Source organism: Oncorhynchus mykiss, chromosome 10, assembly GCF_013265735.2.
Source record: "Oncorhynchus mykiss isolate Arlee chromosome 10, USDA_OmykA_1.1, whole genome shotgun sequence".
Lineage (NCBI taxonomy): Eukaryota > Metazoa > Chordata > Actinopteri > Salmoniformes > Salmonidae > Oncorhynchus > Oncorhynchus mykiss.
In genome coordinates this window covers 15,139,861-15,156,782 of record NC_048574.1, presented here as the reverse complement: position 1 = coordinate 15,156,782, position 16,922 = coordinate 15,139,861, and the positions used below count along the sequence as shown (strand labels likewise).

Sequence of the window (16,922 nt, the reverse complement as noted above, 5' to 3'; positions counted from 1 at the left end):
GTTTTGTAATAGATGTATCTTTCTATTCACCAATTGGCCACTGCACAGTTTGGATTTTTTTTTTTTTTGTCAGTTAAACATATATACGCACAAAGATTTTTTTTAAAGTGACCTGGATTGCACAATCAAGTCCGGGACTTGCTATTGTGGTCCCCTTTTTTTTTACATAAATACATATTAGGTTAATTCGGGAAAGAATTCAGACCCCTTCACTTTCTCCACATTATGTTACTCTCATTCTAAAATTGATTAAATCATTTTTTCCCCCTAAATCAATCTACACACAATATCCCATAATGACAAAGCAAAAACAGGTTTTGGGCATTTTTGCAGATTTATAATTTATAAAAATAAAAAAAAAACATTTACATAACTTGTCAGACCCTTTACTTAGTACTTTGTTGAAGCACCTTTGGCAGCGATTACAGCCTCATGTCTTCTTGAGTATGACGCTACAAGCTTGGCACACCTGTGTTTGGGGAGTTTCTCCCATTATTCTCTGCAGATCCTCAAGCTCTGTCAGGTTGGATGGGGAGCGTCGCTGCACAGCTATTTTCAGGTCTCTCCAGAGATGTTTGATCTGGTTCAAGTCCAAGCTCTGGCTGGGTCACTCAAGGACATTCAGAGACTTGTCCCGAAGCCAATCTTGCATTGTCTTGGCTGTGTGCTTAGGGTTGTTGCCCTGTTGGAAGGTGAACCGTCGCCCCAGTCTGATGTCATGAGTGCCCTGGAACAGGTTTTCATCAAGGATCGATCTGTACTTTGCCTCGATCCTAACTAGTCTCCCTGTCGCTGAAAAACATCCCCACAGCATGATGCTGCCACACCCATGCTTTACCGTAGGGATGTTGCCAGGTTTCCTCCAGATGTGACGCTTGGCATTCAGGCAAAAGAGGTCAATCTTGGTTTCATCATACCAGAGAATCTAATTTCCCACGGTCTGAGTGTCTTTAGGCCATCTCCAAGCGGGCTGTCATGTGCCTTTTACTGAGGAGTGGCTTCCGTCTGGCCACTCTACCATAAAGGCCTGATTGGTGGAGTGCTGCAGAGATGGTTGTCCTTCTGGAAGGTTCTCCCATCTCCACTAAGGAACTCTAGAGCTCTGTCAGAGTGACCATCAGGTTCTTGGTCACCTGTCTGAACAAGGCCCTTCTCCCCCGATTGTTCAGTTTGGCTGGGCAGTCAGCTCCAGGAAGAGTGGTGGTGGTTCCAAACTTCTTCCATTTTAGAATGATGGAGGCCACGGTGTTCTTGGGGACCTTCAATGCTGCAGACATTTTTTGGTACCCTTTACCAGATCTGTGCCTCGACACAATCCTGTCTCTGAGCTCGACAGACAATTCCTATGACCTCATGGCTTGGTTTTTGCTGGGACATGCACTGCCAATTGTGGGACCTTATATAGACAGGTGTGTGCCTTTCCAAATCATGTCCAATCAATTGAATTTACCACAGGTGTACTCCAATCAAATGGTAGAAACATCTCAAGGATGATCAATGGAAACAGGATGCACCTGAGCTCAATTTCAAGTCTAATAGCAAGGGGCCTGAATACTTATAAGGACTTTTTGTCCTGTATTTTTTTTTTATACATTTGGGAAAATCTCAACAACAAAAAAAATTATTTGCTTTGTAGTTATGGGGTATTGTGTGTAGAATGCTGAGGAAATATGTTTATCAATCAATTTTAGATTAAGGCTGTTACGTAACAATATTGTGAAAAAGTCGAGGGGTCTGAATACTTTCTGAAGGCACCGTATGCCGGCAAGCATGCTATGACACCGACATGCATTTCTCTATGTCAGATGGCTACTGCGTCTGCTATACAGATATAGACGTTTAGAAGGAGGGTAATTCGTAAATTTTCGACCAGAACATTTTGTATAAAGATAAGCATTATATAGTTAGATTATAGGAGTAACTCTGGTAGGCATGAAACAGTCTTCCTCATCTCGAGTTCAACTGTCAAAGTCAGCTGGAGCGCCAGGGCGCACTGCCTTCATTTCATAGGCCTGCAGTAGCTAAAGCTTAATAATAGCCACACCATACCAAACCTTAACAAACGTTTCTAAACTTTATTAGGGTAATATCAAAAGTAAGTCACGCCATTATTTATAATCTAAACCAGGGAAAAAACGCACTAGGCTCCCATGTGCCCCTCTAAATAACCACACAACTCTCCCCAAAGCAACAAAAACAATATTGACAACCCTCCCCTATTTTTGACCACCCTCCACCCCAGTAAATTTCGATCTGTCCCTAACCATTAATATTTTCAAAGTGAAAACAACGTATCATTACTGACGGTCATTAACAAAGGGTTACAATGCACCAACCACTGGACCAGTGCGTTTGCATGGCCCGGTTTCCCGGATATTGAGATTTTTCTTATGGACCAATGGAAGCGTGACCTCCGCTTACGCGGGGTACCGGGCCATGCAAACGAGTCGCCCAATAGCCAATAAGAATGCAAAGATTTCTACTGGATGACCAATAGTAATGCGGCATTTCCCTGGCGCTCCCAGTCCGACTTGTGTTGAGTGGATCACGGTCTAGGGTGGGATAACAGCTACTGACGTCTCCATATATCTTAGTCGATCCGGTTCATGTACGTTCGTCAATGTATGTGTCAATTAGAACTGCATGCAACTTGGTTGGTCAATTTGGGGGAGGATTGCGAGTATTTAGGAAAATAACAATTTCCGTGCCATTGAATTAACCAAAATAACAATCAGGAATGGACGAGAAGTGTTTTACGAAGGAAATCGATTTATGGATCGAACAAATCAACGACTGCAAACAGCTGTCAGAGAGCCAAGTAAAAACGCTTTGCGAAAAGGTAAGGTATACGGAAATATAACTTTCCTATTGTAAAATGTTTCATTGTAACATTCATGGGATGATACTATACATATTGCGCAGTTTGTCGCTATCAGCACTTGCCAAATAGCTTATAACATAATCCTGTCTAGTTTCAAGAGCGGTTATTTATATAGCCAACTTTCTCGTGTAGGTCTGTCTAAAATGTTCGTCAGTCTTTCAGAAATAGTAACATGTATGCCTTACAAAATATAGAACTATTCGAATGTAGCTGTTTGACCCTTCCATTCTTACCAGACATTCTTAAAATGGCGCCGATGTAAGTAACACATTACATTGCACAACTTCTCATTCTCCTCAGCTGTAAAACTGGTTTAGCATTTCACTGCAGCAATATGTATGGTTTATTTTGGAAATGCCAAACCTTTACATTCATTCATAGAAACATGTTTTTGTTTGGCACATTTTTGTTTTAAATGGCAAACGTGTCGGTAGTGGTGGACTAACTTGAAGACCAGCTAAAGAATGCAAGTCACATAATTGGCTTGCATTCGTTAACTGGTTTACTACCAACTCATTCAGACTGTCTGTCTCATTTTAGTTATGGGAGGCCTGGGGGGGGGGGGGGGGGGGTTAGCGTCATACTGTATGTGCTGATCGTATGACTGAGTGTTCTGTGGCAAAATCATTGCGTTTGTCAAAGACATGTCAAGTATTTTCATTTATTTGTTTGATATAGTCAGACCATACACACTTGAATACAGTTGTAAAACAGACGTACACCCATCCTGGATTCCCACCCTGCGTGAACTGAACTGTGGGACATGACAATAACTAGGTCAGACTTAACTTTCACTTTATCAAGTCACCTAGGGTTTGAGCAGGGATTTAACATCAATCTTCATTGATAATCTTTTCACTTGGCTGTTACACTTATGTGTGGTTTTAAATACTTTTTTTTAGTAACTAGGTGTGTCTACTCATGTACTCGTTTGACTTGTTTACAAACAGGTGATTCATGTCCTGAGATGATTTGTAGGTTAGAGGCCAGGATTACAGTATGGATGAAAGTGGTACTCGGCTAGAATTTCCCATTGCCAAATATTCACCACTAGGCTACAAGGTGTCAGTGATCATATTCTATTATCCTGTGGAGTTCAGTCTCAATGAGTGGTTTTGCCATTTACTCAATGGTTTCCATGTTGTTGTAATCAGTTTTCTCACATACCCCTGAACATGTGATTGACCAGCTCTTAAACAGTAGGTATAAGCATAGTAGTGGTGTGGTTTTAGAGCACACATTTGCTCAGTCATGGCTGACGCATCCATCCCCTGTGCATTTTGTTAATGTGTTCAGCAGAATGCGTAGCCAGAGTAAAATTAGCTTTGAATGTGATTGATTCTGTGTTGCATCACTACCACATTGTTGCTGGGCTCTATGACTCAATATAACACTGGTGGAATGACATCTTGCTTGGGATACAAATTACAGAACGGGGGAAGAGTGATTTACCGATGAACTTCACACTTTGTTTATTCTGTGAAATCATTCTAGGCTAAAGGTTTTCTTATAACTATTGTCTTGTCAATTGTTTTATTACACTATTGAACTATTTCCTGGTCTGGCATGTTTAATTATTTAACATTTTATTTATCTAGGCAAGTTATTTAAGAACAAAGTCTTATTTACAATGACTGCCTGCCAAAAGGCAAAACGCCTCCTGTGAGGACAGGACTGGGATTTAAAAATACACTGCTCAAAAAAATAAAGGGAACACTAAAATAACATCCTAGATCTGAATGAATGAAATATTCTTATTAAATACTTTTTTCTTTACATAGTTGAATGTGCTGACAACAAAATCACACACAAATTATCAATGGAAATCAAATGTATCAACCCATGGAGGTCTGGATTTGGAGTCACACTCAAAATTAAAGTGGAAAACCACACTACAGGCTGAGCCAACTTTGATGTACTGTCCTTAAAACAAGTCAAACTGAGGCCCAGTAGTGTGTGTGACCTCCCTACAACGCCTGGGCATGCTCCTGATGAGGTGGCGGATGGTCTCCTGAGGGATCTCCTCCCAAACCTGGACTAAAGCGTCCGCCAACTCCTGGACAGTCTGGTGCAACGTGGCGTTGGTGGATGGAGCGAGACATGATGTCCCAGATGTGCTCAATTGGATTCAAGTCTGGGGAACGGGCGGGCCAGTCCATAGCATCAATGCCTTCTTCTTGCAGGAACTGCTGACACACTCCAGCCACATGAGGTCTAGCATTGTCTTGCATTAGGAGGAACCCAGGGCCAACCGCACCAGCATATGGTCTCACAAGGGGTCTGAGGATCTCACCTCGGTACCTAATGGCAGTCAGGCTACCTCTGGTGAGCACATGGAGGGCTGTGCGGCCACACCACACCATGACTGACACACCGCCAAACCGGTCATGCTGGAGGATGTTTTAGGCAGCAGAACGTTCTCCACGGCGTCTCCAGACTGTCACATGTGCTCAGTGTGAACCTGCTTTCATTTGTGAAGAGCACAGGGCGCCAGTGGCTAATTTGCCAATCTTGTTGTTCTCTGGCAAATGCCAAACGTCCTGCACAGTGTTGGGCTGTAAGCACAACCCCCACCTGTGGACGTCGGGCCCTCATACCACCCTCATGGAGTCTGTTTCTGACTGTTTGAGCAGACACATGCACATTTGTGGGCTGCTGGAGGTCATTTTGCAGGGCTCTGGCAGTGCTCCTCCTTGCACAAATGCGGAGGAGGCGGTCCTGCTGCTGGGTTGTTGCCCTCCTACGGCCTCCTCCATGTCTCCTGATGTACTGGCCTGTCTCCTGATAGTGCCTCCATGCTCTGGACACTACGCTGACACACAGCAAACCTTCTTGCCACAGCTCGCATTGATGTGCCATCTTCGATGAGCTGCACTACCTGAGCCACTTGTGTGGGTTGTACTCTCTGTCTCATGCTACCACTAAAGTGACCAAAACATCAGCCAGGAAGCATAGGAACTGAGAACTGGTCTGTGGTCAGCACCTTTAGAACCACTCCTTTATTGGGGGTGTCTTGCTAATTGCCTATAATTTCCACCTGTTGTCTATTCCATTTGCACAACAGCATGTGAAATGTGTTGTCAATCAGTGTTGCTTCCTAAGTGGACAGTTTGATTTCACAGAAGTGTGATTGACTTGGAGTTACATTGTGTTTAAGTGTTCCCTTTATTAAAAAAAACACAAAACACATCCCAACACTACATAAAGAGAGGCCTAAGACGACTACACATGGCAGCAGCACAACATGGTAGCAGCACAAAACATGGTACAAACATTAAAGGCCACAGACAACAGCACAAAGGGCAAGAAGGTAGAAACGTAAGTATATCATGCAAAGCAGCCAAACTGTCAGTGTCCATGATTTGAGTCTGAATGAAGAGATTGAGTTAAAACAGTCCAGTTTGAGTTTATTTAAAAAATATAAAAAAATCACCTTTATTTAACCAGGTAGGCTAGTTGAGAACAAGTTCTCATTTACAACTGCAACCTGGCCAAGATAAAGCATAGCAGTGTGAACAGACAACAGAGTTACACATGGAGTAAACAATAAACAAGTCAATAACACAGTAGAAAGAAGAGTCTATATACATTGTGTGCAAAAGGCATGAGGAGGTAGGTGAATAATTACAATTTTGCAGATTAACACGAGTGATAAATGAGCAGATGGTCATGTGCAGGTAAAGATACTGGTGAGCAGAAAAGTAAGTAAATAAAAACTGGATGAGGTAGGTAAATTGGGTGGGCTATTTACAGATGGACTATGTGCAGCGATCGGTTAGCTGCTCAGATAGCAGATGTTTGAAGCTAGTAAGGGAGATAAAAGTCTCCAACTTCAGTGATTTTTGCAATTCGTTCCAGTCACAGGCAGCAGAGAACTGGAAGGAAAGGCGGCCAAATTAGGTGTTGGCTTTAGGGATGATCAGTGAGATACACCTGCTGGAGCTCGTGTTACAGGTGGGTGTTGCCATAGTGACCAGAGAACTGCGATAAGGCTGTAGATGACCTGGAGCCAGTGGGTCTGGCGACGAATATGTAGCGAGGGCCAGCCAACTAGAGCATACAGGTTGCAGTGGTGGGTGGTATAAGGGGCTTTAGTAACAAAACGGATGGCACTGTGAAACTGCAAACAGTTTGCTGAGTAGAGTATTGGAAGCTGTTTTGTTGCAGCTCGTTCATTGCTAGCTGCAGCGAACTGAAAAGGGGAGTGACCCAGGGATGTGTGCTTTAGGAACCTTAAACAGAATGTGACTGGCAGAACAGGTATTGTATGTGGAGGATGAGGGCTGCCGTAGGTATCTCAGATAGGGGAGAGTGAGGCTTAATTAAGAGGGTTTTATAAATAAGCATCAACCACTGGGTCTTGCGACGGGTATACAGAGATGACCAGTTTAGAGGCGTATAGAGTGCAGTGAGGTGTCCTATAAGGAGTGTTGGTGGCAAATCTGATGGCCTACTGGTATAGAACATCTAGCCCCTCAAGAGCACCCTTACCTGCTGATTTTATAAATTAAGTCTCCGTAATCTAGTATGGGTAGGATGGTCATCTGAATCAGGGTTAATTTGGCAGCTGTGGTGAAAGAGGAGCGTTTATGATAGAGGAACCCAAGTCTATGTAACTTTACCCTGCAGCTTTGATATGTTCTGAGAGAAGGACCATGTACTGTCTAGCCATACTCCCAAGTACTTTTATCAGGTGACTACCTCAAGCTCTAAACCCTTAGAGGTAGTAATCACACCTGCGGGTAGAGGGGCATTCTTCTTACCAAACCACATGATCTTAGTTTTGGCGGTGTTCAGAACAAGGTTAAGGGCAGATAAAGCTTGTTGGACATTAAGAAAGCTTTGTTGTAGAGCATTTAACACATCCGGAGGGGCCACCAGTATAAGACTGTATCATCTGCATATAAATGGATTAGAGCGCTTCCTACTGCCTGAGCTATTTTGTAAATTAAGAGTGCGGGGCATAAAAATGAGCCTTGGGATACTCCCTTGGTGACAGGCAGTGGCTGAGATGGCAGATGTTCTGACTTTATACACTGCACTCTTTGGGAGGGGTAGTTAGCAAACCAGGCCAAAGACCCTTCAGAGACCCCAATACTCCTTAGCCGACCCACAAGAATGGAATGGTCTACCGTATTAAAAGCTTAGGGCAAGTCAATAAAAATAGCAGCACAACATTGCTTTGACTAGAGGGCAATGCTAACATAATTGAGGAACTTTTTAAGTTTGCCTTGACACATCCATAACCTGCGTGGAACCCAGATTGCGTACCACAGAATACTATAGACATCAAGAAAGCCACTTGATTATTGACAAGTATTTCCAACACTTGATAAACAGGAAAAATTGAAATGGGCCAAAAACAGTTAGGATCAGCTTGATCTCCCCCTTTTTAAATAAAGGACCCCCATGGCTGCCTTCCAAGTAATGGGAACCTCCCCAGAGAGGTGCGACAGGCTTGGCGATGATAAGGTCAGCAACCTTAAGGAAGAGTCTAAGCCATCTGACCCAGATGTTTTTGGGGGTCAAGTTTAAGGATCTTGCCTCCCGGGTGGCGCAGTGGTTAAGGGCGCTGTACTGCAGCGCCAGCTGTGCCATCAGAGTCCCTGGGTTCGCGCCCAGGCTCTGTCCGGGGGAGGTCCGTGGGGCGACGCACAATTGGCCAAGTGTCGTCCGGGTTAGGGAGGTCTTGGTCGGTACGGATGTCCTTGTCTCATCGCGCACCAGCGACTCCTGTGGCGGGCCGGGTACAGTGCGCGCTAACCAAGGTTGCCAGGTGCACGGTGAAGCCTCCAACACATTGGTGCGGCTGGCTTCCGGGTTGGATGCGCGCTGTGTTAAGAAGCAGTGCGGCTGGTTGGGTTGTGTATCGGAGGACGCATGACATTCAACCTTCGTCTCTCCCGTGCCCGTAAGGGAGTTGTAGCGATGACACAAGACAGTAGCTACTACAACAATTGGATACCACGAAAAAGGGGTAAAAATTTAAAAATTTAAAAAGTTTAAGGATCTCATTTATCACTTCGGACTCAGTGACTGCCTGCCAGGAGAAACTTTGTAGCGTGGCAGGGGATAAAGAGGGAGGAGCATCATGGCTAGTTGCATTAGAAGGGGTGGGGGATGAGGAAATATTGGACGGGCAAGGAGGCATGGCTGAGGCGCATAGGAATCCTGACTTAATGAAGTGGTGATTAAAGAGCTCAGACATGTGCTCCTTGTCAGTAACAACCACATCAACATCTAAGGGACATGGGCACCTGTGAGGAGGGTTTATTCTCCAGGGCTTTAACCATTTTCCATAATTTCTTGGTTAGACACACAGAGAACTGCTCCTTAAAGTAACTAACTTTGGCCTTCCGGGTAGCCTGAGTGCACCTATTTCTAATTAGCCTGAATGAGAGCCAGTCAGCCTGAGTATGCGTGTGAGCCTTTCGCCAAATGGAATTCTTGAGGTGGAGTAACTCTGCCAGATCACGATTTAACCAGGGGCTGTTTAAAAAAATATATAAATCTTTATGGGGGTGTGTTTGTATAGGCCGGGAGAGATCTTAGGGCATTTAGGGGACAGGTTGGTGCTGATGGTGGACAATAACACCCAGCAACAGTCAACGAAGAGCTATTTGAAAGTTTAATGTTTAAAACCATCATTGTTTGGGGGCAGACTTGGTGGAGACATCCGAGCACTGAAGGTGATCCTTGGTAAAGATTGCCACTCCACCTTTGGAAGATCTGTCTTGCCGAAAAGGTCATAACCAGAAAGGTTAACCTCAGTATTCAAAACACTTTCTTGACCATGTCTCAGTAATGACCAACACATCTAGATTGGTGCCGTGAACCCCCACTTTCAAATGATCAATTTTAGGTAATAAGCTTTTAGTGTTAACGTGCAGAAAACCCAGGCATTTACGAGAGCAGACATCATTGAAGCAGATTAAAATATTTTAAAAAAATGTATTTAACATTTTATTTAACCAGGTAGGCCAGTTGAGAACAAGTTCTCATTTACAATTGCGACATGGCCAAGAAAGCAAAGCAGTTCGACACATACAACGACAGAGTTACACATGGAGTAAAACAAACATACAGTAGAAAAATAAGTCTATATACGATGTGAGCAAATGAGGTGAGATAAGGGAGGTAAAGGCAAAAAAAGGCCATGGTGGCAAAGTAAATACAATATAGCAAGTAAAACACTGGAATGGTAGATTTGCAGTGTAAGAATGTGCAAAGTAAAAATAATGGGGTGCAAAGGAACTAAATAAATAAGTAGGGAAAGAGGTAGTTTGGGCTAAATTATAGGTGGGCTATGTACAGGTGCAGTAATCTGTGAGCTGCTCTGACAGCTGGTGCTTAAAGCTAGTGAGGGAGATAAGTGTTTCCAGTTTCAGAGATTTTTGAAGTTCGTTCCAGTCATTGGCAGCAGAGAACTGGAAGGAGAGGCGGCCAAAGAAATAATTGTTTTTTGGGGTGACTAGAGAGATATACCTGCTGGAGCGCGTGCTACAGGTGGGTGATGCTATGTTGACCAGTGAGCTGAGATAAGGGGGACTTTATCTAGCAGGGTCTTGAAGATGACATGGAGCCAGTGGGTTTGGCGACGAGTATGAAGCGAGGGCCAGCCAATGAGAGTGTACAGGTCACAATGGTGGGTAGTATATGGGGCTTTGGTGACAAAACAGATGGCACTGTGATAGACTGCATCCAATTTGTTGAGTAGGGTATTGGAGGCTATTTTGTAAATTACATCGCCGAAGTCAAGGATTGGTAGGATGGTCAGTTTTACAAGGGTATGTTTGGCAGCATGAGTGAAGGATGCTTTGTTGCGAAATAGGAAGCCAATTCTAGATTTAACTTTGGATTGGAGATGTTTGATGTGGGTCTGGAAGGAGAGTTTACAGTCTAACCAGACACCTAAGTATTTGTAGTTGTCCACGTATTGTAAGTCAGAGCCGTCCAGAGTAGTGATATTGGACGGGCGGGCAGGTGCAGGCAGCGATCGGTTGAAGAGCATGCATTTAGTTTTACTTGTATTTAAGAGCAATTGGAGGCCATGGACGGAGAGTTGTATGGCATTGAAGCTTGCCTGGTGGGTTGTTAAGTGTCCAAAGAATGGCCAGAAGTATACAGAATGATATCAGAGCAAAAGTCAGAATTGGGGCTAGCAACAGTATATGGGCCAGGGTGTACATGCACATTTCCAGATATCATCAACAGTAATACAATCAGGGCAGGGAGAGCTCTGCAGTGTTGATTTATGATGTTTGAATGGCAACAAGATCATATTGTTCAGCAATTTCATCAGGTAACTTGAATACAAAGTCAGTGAGTGGCGTTTAGAATAGGATGGGAGGCCAGGAGTCTGTGTAACCAATAGAGTCCCGGGTGTGGGAACAAACGGACTGTACCACAGTTGGGTAAACGAGCAAGTTCAAAGTCAACAAAGCTTGCAGGAGTCCTGAGGCAAATAGCATAAAGCACAAGAAAAAATACATATAATGACGTGGGTCTAGCCATTGTAAGTAGGGATGCACCGATATTACATTTTTGGTTGATACAGATATCTGATATTTCCCTTACCAAAAAAATGACACTGATATATCGGCCTACTCCGATATGCTTACCGATCGTGCATCCCTAATTGTAGGTTCAGAGTCACTCGCCCCAACAGTGCGTTTGTTTGGAGGCGAGCGAAACCTCGTGGGAGAAGGGGCAGTGTGGTGGGGGTACCTGTACCAGACTGAGGAAGATAGGCCAGGGCACATGGTGAACAGATCGCCAGGTGGAATCCAAGCAGCAGGCAACGGGAGTAGGTGTCACACCCACTTGGGAGTTTTTTTAAATGTATTTTTTCCCCTGGAAGGCAGATTCCTTGTAGAAAATCCCAGTTAGCTACCTAACGTTACTAGCAAGTCTGTTCAGTTTTTTTCCCATGTGGAAAAGGTCATTAGCTAGCTATATTTCTTAATTTCCGGCGTATGGTACTTTACGACGTAAATATCTGACTTTAATTAGAGTGCCACCTTGTGTCATATTTTTGCTCAATTACTATTCTATTTTTATTTTTACTATTTGTATTCACTTTTTGTATTGTCAAAAGGTGAACCTGTAAGTAAGCATTTCATTGCTCTGTGTATGACGAATTAACGAACTTGAGGTTTTTAGCTGATGCCAGCAAGGCATATCTTTAGGTGCTGTTGTGAGGGGTGAGGCATTTACGTCATCCATTCAATATAGACATGTCGAGATCAATTGTTTTAGGTTACTGATGAAAGATCTGTCTTCTGAGGTTATACCATATTGTAAGCTGTCTTGACTCAGTTATATACTATGTTTACCAATGTTCTAAGTCCCACTGACCTACAATAGTTTGTCGGGTTCTGGTTCTTATCTGATTCTTTTCATTTGGAATTGCCACTCAAATTGATTTGGAACAATATCAGGTTTGTTTCATATGCCTTGGTCGCTCTGTTTCTCTCCTCAATCTGCCAGTGTCTCTCCCCTGCTTTCTCAGGGCGTTGCTGCCTGGAGCAGAGATCTCTCGCTCATCTCTGAACCACACACAGTGACACAGCCCTGCTCTACTCTATGCCTGCTCCTCTCCAAATGGGATTTGTGCTCTAAAAGCTCCTTATACCACTCAACCCCCAGTGTAGTTCTGCCAACAATTTATTATCCCAGCCAGACACCTCAAGGAGCATCTCTACTGATTAAAAAAAAAAAGTATTTTCTGTCCCTTGAATGGTCTGGAGGCGGGTCTAGGCATATGTTTCCACTTTGTTTAACCTAGAACTTTTTTCAAAGACTAACACTGATGCTTTTTGAGGGGGGAGATTGCATTGGCAACAAATATAGCTCTGCATGCAATCTGGTGCATTCTATAACAGTAGTGGACTTTTCTGCTATAATATTATCTGCTTTGTCCCCAGCAGGCCTTGTTGTTCTTCTTAGAGTGGGCCTTGTTGTTCTTCTTAGAGTGGGCCTTGTTGTTCTTCTTAGAGTGGGCCTTGTTGTTCTTCTTAGAGTGGGCCTTGTTGTTCTTCTTAGAGCGGGCCTTGTTGTTCTTCTTAGAGCGGGCCTTCACAGTCCACTGGTTTCTAGGAACTGCTTTGCCATTCAACTAGCTTGCCAAATGTCATTGGTCTATTTATTTTCTTGGGGAGGTTATGGGTGGGAAGGGAGGCTCTCAAACGTTTTGCAATGTAGCCTACAACATAGACTTATGTTTGTTTTGTCCAGGGTAAGGAGAAACTTTGCCTAATTGTGTGGTTTTGTCCAGGCGAAGGAAATTTTGACCAAGGAATCCAACGTGCAGGAGGTCCGATGTCCTGTTACAGTGTGTGGAGACGTCCACGGCCAGTTCCACGACCTCATGGAGCTCTTCAGAATCGGAGGAAAGTCTCCAGACACAAACTACCTGTTCATGGGAGACTACGTTGACCGAGGCTACTACTCTGTAGAAACTGTCACACTACTTGTAGCACTTAAGGCAAGTATTGTTATCGTACACTTGGAATTTTTGAATGACCATTCATATTTGAACTTGCCCTACGAGAGTGCTCAATGATCATTTACACCGGGATTTGTGATGCTAAAGTAATATAATGCTAAGACACTCATTCAGAATGCTCTGGTAGGCTATTCATTCAACAGTTATGTTTAGTAATCCCCTATATTTTGAACATTGATCACAGGTTAGGTACCGTGAACGCATCACAATCCTTCGGGGGAACCACGAAAGCAGACAAATCACACAGGTGTACGGCTTCTATGACGAGTGCTTAAGGAAATACGGCAATGCAAACGTATGGAAATACTTCACAGACCTCTTCGATTACCTTCCTCTCACGGCCTTGGTAGATACTCAGGTAAGAGGTGTTAATGTTTTAAGTATCCTATGTCTTTGTTATTACGGGGCTATCACTCTGTTATTAGTGTGCCTGTGCAGGAGTCTCGTTGTTGAACCTGGCCTGAGTGGAATGGCAACCATGTATTGTGCTAATACGGTTGAGTAAACGTTGGTAAACTAGGTCCTTGTTGTCATTTTGAGGTTTCACACATATAAGCCATATGAGGTTGAATCTGCAGTGCTTTAACTGTTGTATGCTGTAAATAAAAAATAACTTAAGGGTATGTATCTAATGTCTCAGTCAACTGTTACGCAGAGTCAGAACCAATATTTAAATTATCATGTTCTGTTTTCTTTCCCTTCTAAGATATTCTGTCTTCATGGAGGCCTGTCTCCGTCCATAGACACGTTGGATCACATCCGAGCGCTGGACCGTTTGCAGGAAGTGCCACACGAGGTACATGGCTCAACAACCCTGCTTCTGAGCATACTCTGCTGTCTCATTGCTGCTAGTTAGAAGTAACTTTTAGGTACAGGTCTAGGATAAGTTTGTCTGCTCCTAAGCTTAACGTCAACCATTTGGTCAAAAAAACACAACTGACCATATTGACTTTCGATCCTACTCTGTTATTGCCTCCCCTGCTCTGTGACCTTATTCACCATAGATCTTTATCCATATCTTTATTACTATGCTGCTTCCACAGGGCCCCATGTGTGACCTGCTGTGGTCAGACCCAGATGACCGTGGGGGCTGGGGAATCTCCCCCAGGGGGGCCGGCTACACCTTTGGCCAGGATATATCCGAGACATTTAACCATGCCAACCGCCTTACCCTGGTCTCCAGAGCTCACCAGCTGGTTATGGAGGTAAGCTGTCTGTCACTGGTTTGCCATGCTTGAAATCTGAAAGGTGATCATAATGTGAAATATGAAAGCATTAAGTTAGCCACCTCATTCAGGTTGATGCACATGTACTATAAAATGTTATGTCTGTAAGACTGTCTCAGATTTCTGATTCACAACTACACTGTCCTACTGTTTTTCTTATATGTTTTTCTATAGGGTTACAACTGGTGCCATGAGCGAAACGTGGTAACTATATTCAGTGCACCAAATTACTGTTACCGTTGTGGTAACCAGGCATCTATCATGGAACTCGACGACACCCTGAAATACTCCTTGTAAGCATATTGATTACCGTTCCATGAATGGCAAACTGTCCTCAGTTTGTTGCTCTACCAGCAAGGTCCTCTAGTTCTGGAGGAGGCAGTAAAAGAGCATCTGTTAAATGACCTAAATGTAATGATCTATCAACAGGATTTTAGATTAAAAACGAGATGTTTGTTTTCCAGCCTGCAGTTTGACCCTGCGCCTCGTAGAGGGGAACCCCATGTCACCCGTCGCACCCCGGACTACTTCTTGTAAAACCTCACCACTTGTACAGGATTGCCATGATTTCTGAAAGTACCTTCAGCATCCAAAACCATGGGAGAGGGGGCCAGGGTCGGGCGACACAGCAAAACATCAATGTACATAATTGTATTCACATCACTATTTAAGCATTCACAAAACATCTGTACATGGACCAAAAAGTGTTACAAAATTCTCCAAGGACTCCAATTCCTTACTCCTCTAGCTCTACTCCCCTGTTTCCATTCTCAAGGTTAGCACAGCAACCAAGTTTTGTTAATTGAAACATTTTCAATCCAATGCACCAATGCTGATTTTGTGAATCTGCACCTTTTTTTTTCAGTATATTTAAAAAAAAAACCTGTTTGCACTTTAAAAAAAAATGTTTATTGTCCAATGGAGATGTTATCTCTCAAATCACCAGGCAGGTCAAAACTCCATCCCGCCAAAACAGGCTGAAATTTTAGGCGGCCTTTTCTAATGGCGTTTACACTAAAAAGGGCATTATCATTTATTATAACCTCATAGTGTGGAAATGTATATAAAGCACAGGAAAATCACATTTGACCGGACTGGGCCTATGTGTTTTTGCAAGTCAGAAGATGGCTGTTAAACTCTACGGAGAGTTTTTTTTTTTTTTTTGTCTTAAAAAATAAATATTTAGTCACCAGGTTTTTGCTGGGTTAAACAGATGCCCTTCCAAGTGTGTGTGTGTGTGTGTGTGGCAGACAGATCAAGAAATTCCATTGGAAACAGTCACACACTAAATCATAATCATGAGGAGTGAGTTTGTATTGAGGGATCCTGTTGAATAAAGAATTAAGTTGTTCCTTGACTTGTGCCGTGTTTACTCAATTGATTGTATAGCTTCATCTGACAATGCTGATGGACTTGATGACGAATGATTCTGTTATCCAAGTGATGGCAAAATATGCTGACAAAACAAACTGATTGTAGGTGAAAAAGAACTTCCATGGATGCTGAGGATATTTTGCTTCTTAATTTACGTCCGTTCTCATTTTTACATAGCACTGTAGGGATAAATACTTCGGATCCAACAACCAGTAAACCACTGCTAATTTCCCAAACGTGTAATTGTTGATAGGTGTCGAAGGTAACATGGAAATACACAAATTATGGTGAAAGAGGGCCATCTAATGGCAGGACTCGAAGTTACAACCCGGAATGTGTGTCAAGGTAAAGATTTGGAGCTTACATGCGATAGATGGAAAGCAGTGGTGGGAAAAAGTAGCTTATCACTTGAGAAAATGACTCAAGTGAAAGTCACTCAGTAAAAAAGTATTTGGCTTTAAATATAGTTAAGTATACGTTTCAAATCGTTTATATTAAGCAAACCAGACGGCACTAATTTCTTATTTTTGTTTAAATTTACGGCTTGCCTGGGGCGATCTCTCACGCTCAAGACAATTTTATAAAAGAAAAAGCATGTGTTTAGTGAGTCCGCCAGATCAGAGGCAGTAGGGATGACTAGGGATGTTTTCTTGATTACATTTTTTTTTTTTTCAAATTTCCTGTCATGCTACGCATTCAAAATGTAACGAGTACTTTTGGGTGTCAGGAAAAAAATAGCTTATTTTCTTTAGGTCTATAACGTAAAAGTTGTAAAAAATATAAATAGTGAAGTACAGATACTTTCCATCAGTGCTGTAAGGTACCTACTAATAAAATAAGGTCCCAAAAAGGGTAAGCCAGCAATCACTGACATGGGGTTCAAAAAATATATTCACGTATTTTCTAATTGGCATACAATAGGACTGCACAAAGA

General features: G+C 43.0%; 1 protein-coding gene across 2 annotated transcripts; it reads left to right on the top strand.

Annotated features, from left to right (window-relative positions):
- The first annotated feature begins 2,509 nt into the window (after positions 1–2,509).
- LOC110533384 (serine/threonine-protein phosphatase 2A catalytic subunit alpha isoform) lies at positions 2,510–15,971 on the top strand. 2 transcript variants are annotated; one of them, XM_021617524.2, is made up of 7 exons: positions 2,510–2,839; positions 13,158–13,367; positions 13,573–13,746; positions 14,095–14,184; positions 14,432–14,593; positions 14,789–14,818; positions 15,079–15,971. In XM_021617524.2, exons 1-7 carry the CDS (start codon positions 2,738–2,740, stop codon positions 15,088–15,090), a joined length of 780 nt encoding a protein of 259 aa, XP_021473199.1. In that variant the 5' UTR covers positions 2,510–2,737; the 3' UTR covers positions 15,091–15,971. The 2 variants fall into 2 exon arrangements, with proteins under 2 accessions (XP_021473199.1, XP_021473198.1); XM_021617523.2 differs by having other exon boundaries at positions 14,789–14,907.
- The last annotated feature ends 951 nt before the right edge of the window (positions 15,972–16,922 follow it).